The following is an 18,168-nucleotide window of genomic DNA, read 5'->3' as shown; positions in this document are numbered from 1 at the left end:
TTAATACCCTTAGGAATAGTATTGTATTGCTAGCCATCTGTAAGCAAGAAAATGATGCCTCTTTAATACATGGGTTTAGAGGACTGGAAAGAGGCCACCAAAAAGGAAAGTCTTGAAAATATTGCATAAAATTTCCAGAAAGGAAGCCGCTTTAGTTTATTACAACAACAGCAAACAAGAATTTTGTGGCATCTTAAAACTAATTCATTTATGACATAGGTTTCACTGAATCAGTCACATCAGTTCCATATGATAAAGTAAGTTATATTCCATGAAAGTGTATATTATAAAAGTGTATGTGGAAGAGGAGGTGTTTCTTTCTAAGGGCTTGTCTGCTCTAAAGATATACACAGGACTCATCCTGGTCCCAGTGCAGTCTCTCCAGATGACATACAGCCACGTCTGTTTTAAGACATAAATCCAGTTTTAAGAGAACCCACAGTTTATTCCAGAGTTTCCAAGAAACTTAGGAGTGCCTCCGGTTCTTTTGGCTGCCTGGACACCTGGATTGGCTGCTAGTTGGATAGGTTCTGTTAGCCTGACAGTAAATATGTCCCATTTCCCTTACCCTGCACTGAGCAATGCAGGGAAGGGGTTAGATCCTCTTTGGAGCAACTGCCACTACTGCATTGCTGGACAAGCAGCTCCCTGTGAGAGCCTGACCATTCTGAGATCAGAATAGGGTGCCCATGTGATCAACAAGGAGGAGGTAGAGCGATTCCCTCCTTGTTGGTCCCATGTCTGGTCACCCCATCCTACCCCAGCAGATGTGACTTGCAGCAGAAGTGATGGCAATGTGTGTGGTTGCTAGCGTGGTTGGTCTGGAGGCAATCTGAGTCATAATGCTCCGGACTGCCCTCAGATTAAGCAGCCATTGTAGATATGTCTTATAAAGACTGTAACAATATCATAGCTTTGTTTATTAAATTATAAGTTATTCATACTTTGGATAATTTGCCTCCCTCCTTGAATATCCTCTGTAGTTTTTACAGAGGTAAACTGTCTTTGCACCTTTAATCAGTTAAGTAAAAAGTCAGACAATCCGTAATTCTTTAAAAATTATTTTATTAGCTGACACAGTTGTACCAAACAGAGGCATATAGAAGTTCATGTGCTATAATTTGAAGGGCTCTACTTTTGAAATAGAAATAAAGTTACATGTTTGTCTCTCTGTGTACGCATTGTTTTCCCCCAGAGAAAGCACTGCAGAGCTTACTGGAATCTTTGACTTGTCCTCCCTATACACCAACTCAGCACTTAGAGAGAGAACAGGCCTTAGCAAAGCAGTTTGCAGAGATCTTACATTTCACTCTCCGCTTTGATGAACTCAAGGTTGGTAATAGGAAGAGGTAATCAACTAAGACAGAAATATCTTATTGCCTTATTGATTTAAAAGCTCTGGAGACTGATTCCCCTCTTGTTTTCTTTTTCACTTGTTCTCTTCTATTAAGATGAGAAACCCAGCAATTCAAAATGACTTCAGCTATTATCGGAGGACACTGAGCCGCAACAGAATAAACAACATGCATGTAAGTAAACTCTTCCTCTTGGGAATTTGGGAGACCATACTGTACTGGGAGACTGTGGCCAGGATCCTGTGGTCTAACTGTGCTATACTCCACTGCTTCTGCCAAAATTGGTGACTCCTCTACCCTCCTTTAATGTGCCACATATTCTAGAGGTCTGAGGGATGCTCTGGAACAGCTTTTTGACCCTATAGAGAACTGTAACAGAAAGGGGAAGAAAGTCTTGATTCTATGTTAGTATTAGTATCGATGTACATAGCTGAATATGGAACTGTCTTGGGCCTAGTATAAGCAGTAGTGTTGCCAGGTTTTCACAACAAAAAGGGTCAGTCAAAATTCATGACATATGGGATTGACAATTAGGAAGTAGTTATTAACAAGTTGGTATTCAACCCCAAAACCAAATGCAAATATAGATTTCATGTGTTTCTTTAAAATTAACATATTGCCCATATCCATAAATTACATAGTGCACACAGTTCTGTATGAAGATCTCACACCACAAAATACAGGATTTTTTGGTGTCTTGTTTGGTCTGAATACATGCTAAGTATCCCTTATCAGAAATGCTTGGGACCAGAAGTGCTTTGGATTTTTGATTTTATTTTATTTATTTATTTTTGGATTTTGGAATATCTGTACTTGCATACACATGGATTTGGTTTTTGGATTTTGGCAACTGTGCCCCGTGATAGTGGAAAAACCATGAATATAAATAAAAATTGCAGATGCTGTGTTTTTTTTTAACATGAGAGAACACTTCTCCAGTAATTTCTAGGTCCTCCACTGTGACTCTATGGCCATTTCTGCCAGAAATTGACCATAGACTTTCACTAGTGAACTTAGAGATTCCTAGAGAGAACATCTTGTACAGAAAATTTTCAAACAAACGTGTGAATTTTAGGCAAAGTAAGTCCAACACTGTAAATACTGGATGTGAGGGCGATCTGGCTGTGACTTCTGCCACCCCACATTGTTAATAGGCTTCAAAAACTGTGTGGTTTTGAAAGACTTCCTAAAATCCCATGCTGAGAGAAAGATGGGATATAAATAAATATATTTCTCAAATCAGGAAGAAAATTGCTCAAATTATTCAATAAGAAAAGGGGGGCAAAACATAGTGCCCAAAAAGGGCTGATTGGGGCCACTCCGGAGCCATTCGCTCCTGAGCCATGGCAGCCACACACCGTGACCACAATCTTCGCTGGAGCCGGCCCAAATAGGAGCGGTAAAGATCTGGTCCTATTTGAGCTAGTAAAAAGCTGCTTTAAGCGGCCTGGCCACAAGACACTGGCAGCATGCAGCATGTAAACACCATGCCCCTGAAACGTCCTGAAGCCTCACCCTTGTGATTGGCTAGGCAGCTTCCAGGTGTCTTGGGAGCAAAATGATGGACTGGTCACTTGGTCAACTGACCAATAATCTATTCTGGCAGCCACTGGAGTAGAATTATTTTCTTTCTTTCTTTTTTCTTTTCTTTTCTTTCTTTTTAAAATAGAATTTCTTTGTTTTTCTTATCAGCTCGACATTGAGAGTGAAGTGAACAACGAGATGGCTAATAGAATGTCCCTGTTTTATGCAGAAGCTACACCAGTGCTGAAAACTCTGAGCAATGCCACAACACGTTTCGTTGCAGAAGTCAGTGGTGCTTTTATTTATTTATTTTTCATTCGCTCAGTTAAAACAGTTTTGTACCACTTTCTTCAAAATGGTTTACGATATTACAGTGTTAAGAACAAAAATACAATAAAGTCTAGTGATGAAACAGCGATAAAACAGTAACATATGTTATTAAAATCACTTGCAGTAACTTATTCTGTTGCCAATCAGGAAATTTTTAATATTTCCTTTTTAATTTTTTTTAAAAATAGAAACAAATTGTAGTAAATGATAGAATGACTGGGATTATTATTTCTCTTGGTTTGTTTTTAATCTTCCTAGAACAAAACTCTGCCAATCGAGAATACAACTGACTGTCTGAGTACAATGGCCAGTGTATGTAAAGTCATGCTGGAAACACCGTAAGTTGTTTATGAGCAATGGTCACATATGTTTTCATTTTATTTATTTATGTATTTACTTTGATGTAATGCCTCAAAGAAATCTGAATTTACTAAAGGTTTGTAGTAGTTCATTTATAACCTTTGGGAACAGCTTCTCTCTAAGGGTAGAAAAAGTCAGTAAAACAGGCAGATTATTTCAGAGAGTATGAAAGAAGCATTGTAGACTTGACTGTTCGCTTTCATCTCCCTATCAGCTGTAGTTAAACAATTTTGGAGGTTTTCCTCATGCTTCGAAAAACATACAAAATATGTGTGAACAAATACACTGGTGTTAAAGAAACTTAGTGGGCATGCATACAGACAAAGTGTTTACCTCCTGCTGCTGCTGCTTCTAGTATTTATTTATAGTGCCATTATCTAGGGAAATTCTATGTATAGCCTTCCATCACACCATACTGTTCCTAGTCCACTCCATTACTTAATGGGTGCAAGACATATGTGGGGAAGTCTTCAGTATGATACCACACTGCATCTCTTTTCTGCATCTGTTAATCTGGAATACAAGTGGACCTGAAAGAGGGATGAGATATAAAAGACGATGAGGGACACTAGCCCATACCCCACCCCAAATTTCCCTGTGTACCTCTATGTATAGAACTTGAAGGAGAAAACTCTGAACAGAGATTCAAAAAAGTATTAATAGGGAAGCGAGTAATACCACGAGAAACATGGGGAATAAAAAACAACAAAAGCCTTAAGGCAAAGTAATGTATAAGAATATATAACAACTTCTAAGATTATATACAGTCAAATGACATCTGTATAATTATTTCAAGGCAAATAAACAAATGGCAACTATATAATTGCTTCAGGTACAAAGTATAAGTAAGGGAGTATGCAATACAGAATAATAGCCCCATACAGACAGGCCAAAATAAAGCTTCCATGTTTTGAAACTTCTTTATTTTTATTTTGTTTCTTTCATTTATTAAAATATTTATATCTTGGCTATATCATAGGATTCCAGGGTAATGTACAGTTTAAATCACATTTTAAAATTTAAAACCATTTACAATGCAAAGCAGCAAAGAATAATTTAAGAAGACTAGAAACTTATTTTGAGCATTATTCCATGACAAAAGAAGGCTGAAATAGTGCAAGAGAGTAGTGACTTTCTTCACGCCTTTCCACGTGTTGTTTTAGCACTTCCATTGTCTTCCCGAGGGAGACAATTGTAAAAGCGTGTCTTTTGTCGATTTTTCCGGTGCAACAAAAGACACATTTTTACAGCCATCTCTGTGAGAAAGGGAATAGAAAGTTTTTGTCTTTCATCACCAGATGTGACCGGATTCCCCAAAACTTTGCCTCCTCACTGCTGCACATGGCAACTCACCATACTTGGTTGCTGGAGGTATACAAGGGCCTTCCATTTCCTGTAATAACTGGGCATGTTTATAGGCCCAGTGCATTATAGAATGCGGGATTCAGTTCTATTTTGTGTGAATGAGCATAAATTGAGGATGGGCTGAACTGTACTTTGTGATTTAAATTGGGATTGCCAGAATAAAAGTTGGAGAGGGCTCCTGTTTTCTTTTCATTGTCAAGAACAGAGAGGCAGTATATAAATAAAGTTTTATTTTTTATCTGGTTGTGTGACAAGTAACACCTGCTGAAATTCCTTGTGTTGCACAGCCATTAAAGGGACAGGAGCCCTCTTCAGTTTTCAATCTGGTAATCCTATTTTAAAAACACAGTGCCTAATCCAAGTCATCTCCCATGTTTAATATTACTTTAATGGTTCTTGTATGCTTATTGTCATATTTTCAAAAGACTCTTTGACTGAGGTTTTTCCAAGCAGAGGCAAAAATATTTATAAAGATCTTTTTTCTCTATGTCGACAAAGGACATACTGGATAAGAGATTAATGCTTAAGTTAATTATGTTAGCCCTGCTATCAATATATCTTTAAAGTACAAATATTTAAAGTGGGGCGGGGGGAGATACAGCAGGACAGAAAGGGATGGGTCAGAGTTCTTTAAAACAGGTCACTTTCCATATGACTTACCCTTCTAGCCCATTGTATATTTTTACAAGCTTTGATGTTTGGAGATTGTCAGGGAGACCTAATGAACCTTGTGCTCATCACCCATGCTGACATGATTGTTTATAGACAGTGCAAACATTTGCACTTCATCTTTTCCTAACTTTTTGTTTATTTATTATTTGAAACATTATCACCATTGCCTGCTGTTTGAAACTTTAAGACATCCATCCATACATCCATGTTACGAATCTCTAATCCATGTTACGAATCTCTAAAAATCAGCGTTCCTGTAAAGTAGCCTAAAATAACAGTTTTGTGGCAAAAACTGCAGAAAAGATCCTGAGGCAACTTTAAATATTGAATATTAAAATTTCCTAATGCTGCTTGTTCAGCTCGGTAATGAGAAATTACAGAGGCTGGCTTTGGGTTTTTTGTTTTTCTGAAAAGAGAGAACATTGGAGATTTATGGTGCATTTCTAATACTTGTTTGATTTCAGAACAAGAGAAGGAAACTGCAGAGAATCCATTAACACACACCCCCAGCTCTCCTGAGGGCCATGTAGTCACTCCCAGTACTTCACTTCTTGTTCTGGGATCTGCCAAAAATATGACCAAGTTTCACATTTATTTTGAGTTTTGGAGTGGCCATGGGAGGAAGGAGACCCAAACTTATCACTTTTTTGTGGCAGTGTTTTTAAGCTTCTTTGGCTACATTCTATTTTTAAAAGCATTCTAGGAGTTCTGGGAGCCTCCAGGAGCCACAAAATGAGTCCCAGAAAATGCATGTGGCCTGAGGTCCACACTTTGCCCCTGTTGTAAAATATACCGTGAAGCCATTGTGTGTGTGTGTGTGTGTGTGTGTGTGTGTGTAGTGTGCCTTCAAGCCATTTCCAACATGGCGACTGTAAGGCAAACCTATCATGCGGTTTTCTTGGGAAGATTTGTTCAGAGGAGGTTTGCCATTGCCTGCCCCTGAGCCTGAGAGCATATGATTTGCCTAAGGCAGACCTGCACAACTTGGCAGTATGAAAGGGCCAATATTAAAATAAATTAAGTTCTTCAGGCAGCAGATAGGTTTAAATTAACTATTAATAAATATTAGCTAATATTTTCATATTAATTCTGTCCCCCTCTTCCTCTGCCTGGCCCTTTCCTCAAGAAAAAGCTGAGCGGCGGAGGAGCATTGTGAGTGTTCACCCATCCTCATCTTCCACTCGGCCTTCTCAGGAGAAAGCCTAGCAGTGGAGGAGCCTTGTAGGGCAAGTATTTGCCTGTCTTCCTCCTCCTCCGCCACCTGGCCTCCTCCTCAGGAGAAAGCCAGATGGTGGAGGAGCCTTGCTCAGCAAGATTTGCTTGTCCTTCTCCTCTGCTGCCTGGCTTTCTCCTCAGGAGAAGGCCAAACATTGGAGGAGCCTTGAAGTCTTTCCACACCCAAAATCCTTGGCGGGCTGCTTGCGGCCCCCCCGGCCCTAAAGTCACCCAGTGGGCTTAATGGCTAAGCGGGGAATCATAGTAGAGAATCTAGTAGAGTACAGGAACCATAGTAGAGGAAAATTCATTTGTGTAAGGAAGGAGCATGGCCACTAATCTTGAATCAGGTCTACAGAGAGTATATATATACATCCTAAGCATGGTTTGCCTCTCTTTCAAATTTGGGTCTGAACTCTATCTCTACTGCCTCCTGCTACCTATAGGATGTTAATTTTTCATGCTAGATATTACATTCTTAAGTGCTACAGAAGAAACCCCAGCATATCAAGGTATGTTAATATGAGGCAAAATCCTATGTAGGATTTGGTGATGCATAAGCACCATAGTTAGGGTGCTATGCAGTGAATATCAGACCAATTCCCCCAGTCACTATTTACTGAAAATCAGCCACTGTGATCAGCAGGAGTCTGTTCCCGAGTTGCTTAGAATTAAGAAGCAGCTGGCTGGCATTTCCACCTTGTCTAGTGAGTGATTTCTGGTGCAACAGGCTGAAGCAGAACCCCAGTTACAATTCTCCCTCAAACCAGCAAACGCTTGCATAAGGGGGTTGAGTAGGATCGATCCAGGATTCACTGCATAACAGCCTAACTACCATGCTTACTAATATGTAAATCCTATTAGACATATAAATCTCTCTCATCTTTGTGAGTTGCTTTTCATTTCCCCTTTTTTACAAATTTGTTTGATTTTCCAGGAATAGTTGAGGTGCCAGTTTCTTTGAGGTCATTGTCATTGTCATTGAACTTTTATTTTATCATGAATTAAACCCCTTTGCTAATTTGAAAGTGAAATTGTTTAATTTGAAAGAGGAAATCAAGGCACAATAAAAGCTGTGATTGATCCCGCTCCCCCTTCATTTTTTTTCCAGAGAATACAGAAGTAGGTTCACCAGTGAAGAAAGCCTTATGTTCTGCATGAGAGTCATGGTTGGCGTCATCATTCTGTATGACCACGTTCATCCTGTGGGAGCTTTTTGCAAGGCCTCCAAGATAGATGTAAGAATAATGTAGACCAGAGTTTTCTGGTTCTCAGCAAAAATTCATGGGTATTGTCAAGAGGACAGTGGATGTGTTAGTCATGAGCTGTTTTCTAGGCTTAGAAAAAACAGCAGAGTAACCTTGGCAAATGCATACATGCATATTAACAAATCCACATTTGCTGAGATGGTGTGTGTGTATGTGTGTGTGTGGGGGGGGGTTGGTTGGCAGGCACTGGGGGTCTGCAAGCACACATTCACTCTTCTGTATACCTGTTTTCTGCTGCAAATGCTTTTCCAAACTGAGTTCTTTTCTCATTTCATAACCTGGCTACAGTGGGGGAACATAACATTGAAAGGGAATTGGTAGGTGAGGATATTGAGAAAAGAGTTAACTACATGTCTTCTCCTTTTATTTGAAGAATAGGTGGGAGACCTGATCATCTGTCTTTAATGTCACTCAGTCAGTGCAGTCCTTAGTCTGTGCTTCCCAACTATTCTGAGTTCCCCCTGGATGTACTTGTCATAGAATTTTGAGAGAGCCCTGTGAAATCTTCTCCCAGAGTGAAGACCATATTTTGAATTGACTCAAAACTGAAAATGACAGGAAGAGGAGCTTACAATGACCTATGAATACCACCCAGAGATTAGTTGTTACAGGGCAGCCTAGAAACAGAATAAATTGTGTGAAGAACAAAAGAGAGCTATGTGATCTCATGGCTGTCTGCAAGTAGAATCAGTCTATGTTTCATTCACATTCTGACTAGATAATTACACATGGGATTCTTACCCACCCTTTTTAAAAAATGAATTAGTAGGATTTATTCTTGAATATGTTTTTCCTCAGATGAAGGGTTGCATAAAGGTTTTAAGGGAAGAGCCACCAGACACTGTTGAAGGACTCTTGAACGCACTCAGGTAGGTTTTTTTCTTAATTTTTCCTAGCCTGGTTGTTTTATATTCATAATGTGTGTGGCACCACCCACAGAGTAATAAAATTAAAATTGACGGAATGCAATTTGGAGAAGCTCTCCTGTTTGTTGTCAGTGTAACTGGAAATCTTTCCTGCTGCAGGAGGCCAAGGTGGTGGGATGCTGTAATATGGGATGAGTACTAGAACAGAATGGGGCTGCATACTGGTTGAGATGTGTAAGTGGGTTTGCAGAACTATAGCTTGGAGACATAATTTTGGGGAGAGCTATATTCCCAGAATTCTGCAGACAGACAGCATGACTGCTGGCCATGCTGGCTGGGAGATTCTGGGAGATGAAATCGAAAAGGGTAATTTTTCTAAGGTCTGCACAGGGCCATAGATTTTTAAGTATCAGAATGGGAATTGAGGAAAATGGGGTAATCCAAGTTCACCAAGGAAAAAGGTATGGCATAATTATGGGGGTGAAGAAGAGAAAGGGGTAGGAAGTGGTGGAGGAAGTAGATGGAGGCTGGACCAGCACACAAGATGTGGAGAAAGGAGATGTGCTTGCAGTATCTTGCAAAGCAGCAAGATGTGGCAGCAGCCTTTATCCCCACAGTGAATGAAGCGTGAAAATGATTGTGGTTCAAATTCACATGATAAGAGTTTTAACTATCCCTTTTTGTAACTTCTAGGTTCACCACGAAACATCTGAACGATGAATCTACTTCAAAACAAGTTCGAGCTATGCTTCAGTAGCGCCCTCCTTTGACAAATGGACTTTTGTATTATTTAGAGAACATGTTTGTTTACATAATTTAATAGTGTGTGGTGTTAATACATATGCGTAGTTTACACAATAGAACAACTGGTTTCTTCCTGTTGCTGTAATATGTGGACTTTGTATCAATAACATGACTGACTGACTGTAGCCACAGCAACTTCTTTATATGGCTAGTCTTGATTTTCAACCGTTTTAAAAGGTACCTTTAATTTGAATATATGAATAACAACATGGTCTATGTGCCTTGCTTTCTTGTTGTTGGTTGGTTGGGATTTGTTTGTTTGTTTTTGTGGAAGTATGCAGAAGTTCTTTGTTGTGGTTTCTGAGCAGTTCCACAAATGGGCATGCCATAGAGCTTGGAAGCATACCTTTGTGGCCTATAACTCCTGGAACCCTTCAATTAGATGGCCAATGGAGATATTGGGGATTCTGACATTTGTAGTCCAAGAAGGTAAATGTTTTCAAGCTCTGGCTTATAATGACCGTGGTGTATAGAATCTTGTACAGTCTGACAGGACTTGATCACTCTGCCCTCAACTAAATCTGTAGCCATTGAGTGTATCACACAATGGATACTGAGTACATTAGTCCCTTTGACACTAATACACAGATATTGTAAGGTGTTAAAGTTCTGCAAAGGGGCCTGCATATGTACATCTAATTTTTTTTAAACAAACAACAAACAAACTAAGCCTTCTGTAGTCATATGTCTGCAGAGTGCCTTTTGGCAAGTAAGTGTAATATGAATTATTGATACAAAGAAATATTGGTCTGGTTCAGATGTATATCTCTTGGCTTATTGAGCCAAGATATGCAAAAGCCTTGTGCCCACACATTCTATAATTGTGCCATTCAGTCCTCCTCCTCAGCATGCTGCAGTTCAGCAGTTCACCATGGCTGTTTCATCCAGATTGGGAAACTTCTCATTACCAGAATTGAATCAAGCCTAGATCTTAAAATAACTTCAAACTGTTGGAGGAAAAGAGTGCACAGACAAAATACTGGAGAACAAAGCTCATATATATCTCAGCTTAGGGCAAAACATAACAAACATCTGAATCAGGCCAATATGTGGGAATGCTCAGAAGTCCAACGAGAGGTGGGCAGCACTGTTGTATATATCTTTACCTGGTTTTGTATGCTCTCATTATAAATTGCACTGAGATTGGCTTTGTTCTATATGAGATTTCTTGCTTTTCTCTTTATGCTTTTCTTCACTGCTCAGAGATCTCTGCATGTGACGGGTGATGCCACTCATATTTATTAACCAGACAGTGTACCAGACTTGGTGTTCACATGTTCCCTTGCTGTGGAAATCTGTGGATGCAGGCTTAGAATCAGCATAGGCCTCCTAGCCCATCCTATCTATAAATCCCTGTGAAGTCGTTTGGGAATCACAAGGACGAAACTTCCCGAAGAACCAATTATTTTTGGCGCCATTTGTGAAAGATTTATTTAGCAGAAGCTTCACATCATTTGAGGCTCACTGCAAGCCATTTAAACTCAGTAACTCCTTTTAATTGTTTTGTATATTTTAATGTTTTCAGTTGTCCTTACAGAGTTTCTGTTGAGCCACATGACAGGATGTTAGAAAATTACAAAATAAACAATAAGCTGTTCTCTGTTTTTTAGTTCCTGTGGGTCAAATCTTGATTATATTTGTGGTGTAATAGTTGGGTAGAGACATTTCCAAAGATCTGGATGCCATGTGATCTTGGGAAGAGGGAGAGAATTGACTGTATCAACATTACTCTTGTTTTTAATGCTTCCACTCCTATGATATAATCTTCCCCTTTCTTGCATGAACACCTGGGTATTGGGAAGCTGCTCTGAAAATTAATGGTTTCCTTTCTTGGCAACAACATCCTAAAGAGAACATACTAATCTAAGTTATTTTCAGTATTGTATAGTTTTAATATTAGGAAGCCAGTGCATAAATTCCTGATTAAACAACCCAGGGTCTATTCACACTACACTGCCATAGTTTCATCCTGTGAAATCCTGGGATTGGTAGTTTAGGAAAAGTCATTTAGAATTCTCCAACAGGGTCTTCTAGTGACTCAACAGACTACAGATCCCAGGAATCTATAGGATAGAACCATGGCAGTTAAAGTGGAATAATAGTGCTATAATACTGTAGTGTGAAAAGGCTTCTGGTTTCTGCCACGGGCATGTAGAGACGTGTTGCTGAAAAGGGCATGTTATCTCGCACATACTACCTCTCCACATAGTGGAGAGAAACATCTAGAAATAAATACTCTTAAAATGTATTTAAAAGGTTATGCTCCATAAGTCCTAAAATGTTTATTGTTTCGGAATATCAGATAGCTTTGAAATGTGTTGATATTGCCAACACATGCCATTTTCTTGGAAGTTTGATGCCATCCAGCTATAATGACATGAGAATACAGTTGTTACTGTTGGTAACAAATCCACTGCTTTTCTTAGGTTCAGAAAACAGATGCAACTTAGCATCAAGACAAACATTTTGCACAGCACAGACTTAAAGGGTGTACATTACACAGCACTTGTATGCTGTTCTACCACACTGACATTGCAGGTGCTTACTTCAGGTTAATAAAGGATAAGATGATGGGGAAAAATGATTCCATTATGATGTGCTTACAGGAATGTCAATCAATTCCATTTATTGCTGTGTTCATCAGTTGGCCACTGTGTGGAACATGAGCTTTATGTTTCATTTCCAAATGTCGCATTTCCAGATAGCAAAGTGTCTGCACTCAGCTGTGTTTGTTGTATTACAGACTGGAGTCCCCAGTCAAAGAGCACTTTTTTGCCATTTTCACTTTTGAATATATCTTCAGAGTGCTCTGCAGCAGTTGTGATGAAGGTAGCTTATACAGGTTTTTTTTAAGTATGCTAGCTTTTGTGTATGGCATATGGTATTTATATATTTAAATTATGTAGTTTGCCAAATTATTACTTTGTTGTTATTCTGAATTAGTCAGGTTTGTGCAGGCTGGCTGACATGTCTTTATGTGAGTAGGTGGAAACTTGGGACTCTGACAATGTAGACAGGTAAGATTGTCTAGGCTGGAAACTACAGTGTCTCACTACAAATCCAAAAGCTAAATATTTCAGATTAGTCATAGTGATGTTGGTTTGGAGGAAGTTATTTGGGTTTCAACCTTTCAGGCCTTAGTACAAATTGCTTAGGGCAGTGGTAGCTTTCTAGTTGTATATCTCTCCTTTAATTTCTGGGGTCTGTTCTGATTTGAACCAGCCTCTGTTCTGAAATATTAACAACTGCCAGTACATGATGTGATGTGATCTAGCCTACCTTTGATTGCAGATTAACACAAAGGCCTTGGCTGTTCTTGAGACCCAGTGAATAAACCCTGGATGTTCAGAGGAACTAGGGCATCATGATTGATGGTTTATATAAAGGTAGATTCCAATAACGGTGAGAGAGTGTGCCCACTAACAAAGAATGAAGAACTGCAACACACTGTTCCTCCACTGTGTGACCTGACCTCATTCAAAGGGAAAAGAGAGATAAAATAATCAGCAAACTGATTACTGAATTGACATCTCTTGTCCTCTATTCCCTGATATTCTAAAAATTACCTCCTTGGAGATACCCCAAGTATCTCTGACTGATCATGCTGACTGAGGGAGTCTGGGAGTTGTAATATGGGAATTTAAAAGCACACTCCCAGTTTTTAGAGTGCTGCATATAGGAGTATTTCTGTGGTATCACTAGTTCTATATTCTGTTGCTAACATGGCAAAATGGCTTGATGCGAGAGAAAGGATGCTAGGAGTTTATTAGGGGAGTAGGGAGCAGTGGAAGGAAAAATAGTTACTGCAGATCCACTGCTTATCTCTACACACATTAAGCAACCTGTTTCTGTGCTACAAGAAAATAGAAAGGCTACACCAACTCTGTACATATGCTGGCGATGTGATAGATTTACATGGCTGAGTACTCACGATTTAGCTGTACTTGGAATTAATGTTTTAACAATGCTAATAAAGGTCAGAAGAAGCAACTTTTCTTGTCTTCTATATAATAAAAAGTTCTAAAAGCTATTTTGTGATAGTGGCAAGCTGCATACCTGTCAGTGCGCTATAAGAAATGTTTGTTTGAGGTTTATGGAAAGAATTTTTTAAATTATATTTATTATTTGGGTAGATACAATATATCATTGTGAACAGATATATGCAGTTTGACAGACAAAATACAAATGAAATGAGGTGAAAAGTGTAATATCGTATTATTATTCCCAAAGGGCCTAGCCATGGAGATCTAACTGGAAATGTGCCATTGTAAGTTTCAAAATTTCTGGGCTGCTGTTTGTAGTAATTCACAATACTATAAAAGAACAAAGTAAGGCCATTTAAATCAGATAAAACACAGCATAAAAATAACAGGTAAGGCAAATATAACTTCAAAAAATAGACTCTTGTTTTTTTTTTTTTTCCAGCTGGTGCTCAGAAATGATCATAATGCACATTGGGCCTTTTGCATTACCTTTTCCATGCAAATATATTAACAATTGAATCCTTGTGTGCTCATCAAATATCCACCCATAACCCATATACATGCTCAAAATTTTCTGTACAGAATAGCAGGACCCTCTAAAGCAGATTTTGGGGCCTGCATGGGGGAGGAGGGAAAGGAACCTCTACTGTGAGTGGAAGCTTTGGCACAAAAGTTTGGCTTTAGCACTTGGGTAAAAAGCTGGAGGCAAAGGCAGAATTTGCAATGGGAATCAGGAGTCTGAAATAATGCAAGTACATGCTATCTGATCTGGGTCAAATTAATATAAAGTGTAGATAAAATTGACATTGATACTCAAAGCACAGTTGGTTTTAAATCTAATCAAAAGACTATTGACCAATAGTTTATTCCTGGGATTTCAAGCAGGTACATGGCTTTGGAGTAATCTGAATGACTTTCAGGCCAATTCCAACTCGGTGAATGTTGTATCATCTCCAGATTGGGTATTTAATGTTTGATATTTGGTTAAGACACCACATTAGAATAGAAATGTAATCATGTCGGTCTGATCATTAGGATTAATGCTTACCCCATAGGGTAACAGTTGCATACTCTAGAACCCGGGTGGGAGAGGCGAGATATAAATAATAATAATAATAATAATTCTTTGGAAGCATGCCCACTTCATTCCATCTTTAGGAGTGTGAGAGTTTGGCCAAGTGTCTCCTTGGCTCAGCTGCCATTTAGCCAATGTTGCCACTCCACTTTTGCTTGCTGTCTCCTACTGGGCCAAACTGGAACACTGCCCAGGAGAAATAAAGCCAAGTTGTTTCTCCATTTCCCCCCTCTTTGCTCTGATCACATTCTTGGAAAAGGCAAGCAAGCAATCCGCAAGGAGCAGAGGTTGACCCAAGTGATGCTGATGGTCAGTGATGGATCCATCAGCCAGCACAAATCAACTTTTTGCATAAGGCCCTGCCACAATAGAAATGTCCCACTGGCTATTCAGTTCATAGGGCAGCAGCAGAGCTGTGCCCACGTGCCAGGACAGTCTTTAAGCCAATACAATGTACTGCAGGCAAACGTGGTACAACTTCCATAAAGAAGAGGTGTAATTCTTCATAAAGTTTCTTTTTGAAGGAAGCAGTGAATAATTTAGGCTATTTTCTTCCTACTATGAGAAAACCTATTCGCAATTTGGGATGAATTCTGCACAAAATTTGCATGTGGTTTTGTGCAGAAAGAAAGCATGTTCTGTACAGGACACAGCATTTTCTATGCAGAAATACTATTTCCTGTGAGGAAAAAGCTGTTTTTCTATGCAAATCACCCACATCTGAATTTTGTACAGAGCAAGTCCTCAATTACAGAATTTCCTGTGCAGAAAACAGTCATTTCTGCACAGGAAGCATTTCTAGATAGACATATATTTGTGCAGAATATTATTTTTTTGCAAATTTTGTGCTGATTTTGTCCCGAACTGCAAAAGTTCTTGTCAGTTCAGGATTCTTACTGGGGTTTCTCAACACTGGAAACATGTGTTTTTCAAGAGATTTTAAATTATTTTAGAACATTCTTCCTATTCCTAGCATAAAGATGCAGTGAACACCTCCTTACGCAAGCATGCAAAAGGTATAAGCACTGGTTTAACCCCAAGGTCCACTGGTATAATGTCTCGACAGGACGCCAGCCATGGAAACACTTAGGCATGTAGAGCCCTATTTCACCAGGACATTCACCTTCTTCCAGTGTTCTAAAGTTGACAAATATAAACCAAGTGGAGTACTAGCTCTATCCCATGTCATTGCTGGTATGGACCCTCAGTCCATGAACAGAGGCTCTTGGTGCAATTTTAAGCCCAGAAAAGATAAAGGGTTAAAATATGTGTTGAGTCTTCATCGATAGAAGTTTGTTCTTTCACAGTCACCTTCTAAATCTGAGGGAGATTTTTAAAGAGAAGGAGTAGGATTGGTGTTCTACCCTCACTTGTATGTTTATTAAGCTTGATTTTAGAGTGCCCAAATAGACCCATCTGATGCACAACATCAGAAGGGCCTGGGCCTGACTTGAATTCACCTATGTGCACTCTTACACAAAGATCCATATTTGACCATTAATAGCTGAGTTTGGATTTTATGTGTGAAAAGTTGCAATGTGGTATTCTATACCCATGAGGTATTCTATGTCCCCCCCTTTCCATACCTGCAAATTTGGACCCATTAAATGTATCCCAAGGTCCAGCCAACAAGTTGACATTTGGCAAGATCAGATGATTTCAGAAGTCAGGAAATTTGTACAAATGGGGCATTATAGTGTGAATGCTGAAAGTGGTTAACTTCATCACCTGAAATTACTCTGCTATTTGCCTACAAAAACAAACTCCTATCTTACAAGGATTTTGTATCCTATCTCCTATAAGTTGTGGCCAGTATTATAGCCGTTCTGTACTGTGGCAGTTGCCTTCAAGTTGTTAATCTTGATACAATTAAAACCATCGTACTAAAGTTTAGGGTTTGAAATTTATGATACTCTATTTTTAAGAAACATATTACTGGACTGGAAAAGAATATGGTCTGTTGTATTTTATTGTCATGTACTATAGCACCATTTTTTGGTTGAATTCTCAGTCGTAATGTGCTATATGCAAAGTGTCTGGTGCCATTTTAAATATGTCTGATCTGTTTCCCATCAAACATGTTTTTCTTGTGTTGTTTCTTTCAGGTTTTTTAAAAAGACAAATAGTACTCGATCTCAAAACTTTTCTTACATTTCAGTTCGTAGGAACTAGAGCTTCTAAATGGTAACTTTTCAATTTGTATATGCTTCAAAGTAGATTTTTTGGGCCTTGGGGGCATGGGGAAATCTTACACTGTTGTTTTGCATTTCAACTAACGCTAATGTTTATTTGCTGAGGGCAGAGGAAGAACTGGTTGGAGAAAAAAGGAATATGTCAAAAATGAATAATAAAATGATATATAAACAGAAGCAGATTTACTGTGATACATCCCCCCCCTCCCCCCCATAAACCTGATAATGTTTCCCAAATGTGTTGGTTGGATTCAGAGCCAAGATGACTGGTCAGGTTTTATGTGCTATTTTTAATTTGACTGCTTAAGAAACCTGACATCATCCTGGAGGAATTCCCTCCTACTGCATAGCTGTATCTAGTTATTTGTAGGTTAAAATTCATCTTAATGTAGGCTCATATGAAACATGTGTTACCACAAAAGCAGATATGGGTGGGTTAAACAACAGGGCTTCCAAGGAAACTATATTTCTGTTTTGGGAGTTAGTCCCCCCCTTTTGTTTCTCCTCCACTTTCTCCCTTAAAGGAATATGTTTTTCTTTAAGGTCACCTCACTGTTTGATATTGTAGACTCTAAGGTCTCTTTGTTCAGTAAACTTCCCTTGCCCTTTAATGCAGTAAAATCAGGCTGTGAAATGGGAATACTAACAACCTAGGAAACAAAGTGAAGAACAGAGAGAGAGAGAGAGTTCACAGAAGCCGTCTGGATTGCTTGCCGCTGTGGTATCAGAAAATAATTTCGTGTATTATCTGCTGTGTAGAAATAATGGTATTTTCTTCCTTTCTTTTGCTAATGTCTTTATTGGTGCCCTTTTCAATGTAGTTATTGCCGGCTAGCATCAGGGACGTGGTTGTTGTCAAGCACAAAGAATGTTCAAATAATGAGCTCTTCCAATAAGGAAAGAGACAAAAACCCTATTTAGCCACCAGGAATCAGAGGAGACTTTAGTGCATGAGGAAGGAGAGTGTGCTAGTCCTCACCCCCAGATTTTCATGTGGGTGTGTGGAGCATAACTTTCTGAAGAGTTTCCATGGATAGAGGAGGCTGCCCTATTTAGAAAATCCCTGTCTGTGCAAGGAGATCAATGGGTCAAATTCACTTTCAGATAAATTGTCAAGGTGCATGTCTACATGGGCCATTAAAACCAGCCCCCCCCCCTG

The 18,168-nt window shown here is 39.1% G+C and overlaps 1 protein-coding gene across 3 annotated transcripts in view; it reads left to right on the top strand.

Annotated features, from left to right (window-relative positions):
• Positions 1–17,186, top strand: part of LOC149305207 (CYFIP-related Rac1 interactor A-like) — a 51,397-nt gene extending 34,211 nt beyond the window's left edge. For 2 of the 3 annotated variants that reach the window (XM_089478086.1, XM_089478085.1), the window contains 7 exons: positions 1,196–1,332; positions 1,452–1,529; positions 3,048–3,164; positions 3,468–3,547; positions 7,933–8,059; positions 8,888–8,958; positions 9,649–17,186. In XM_089478086.1, coding sequence (XP_089334212.1) covers positions 1,196–1,332; positions 1,452–1,529; positions 3,048–3,164; positions 3,468–3,547; positions 7,933–8,059; positions 8,888–8,958; positions 9,649–9,712 — 674 coding nt within the window. In that variant the 3' untranslated portion in view covers positions 9,713–17,186. Of the gene's footprint in view, positions 1–13; positions 258–1,195; positions 1,333–1,451; positions 1,530–3,047; positions 3,165–3,467; positions 3,548–7,932; positions 8,060–8,887; positions 8,959–9,648 lie in introns of all 3 variants that reach the window. The other variant, XM_089478087.1, reaches the window with a different exon arrangement.
• The last annotated feature ends 982 nt before the right edge of the window (positions 17,187–18,168 follow it).

This window comes from Sceloporus occidentalis, unplaced genomic scaffold, assembly GCF_023333645.1.
Source record: "Sceloporus occidentalis isolate IW3139 unplaced genomic scaffold, rSceOcc1.0.p SCAF_12, whole genome shotgun sequence".
Lineage (NCBI taxonomy): Eukaryota > Metazoa > Chordata > Lepidosauria > Squamata > Phrynosomatidae > Sceloporus > Sceloporus occidentalis.
This window is presented reverse-complemented; position numbering and strand designations above follow the sequence as displayed.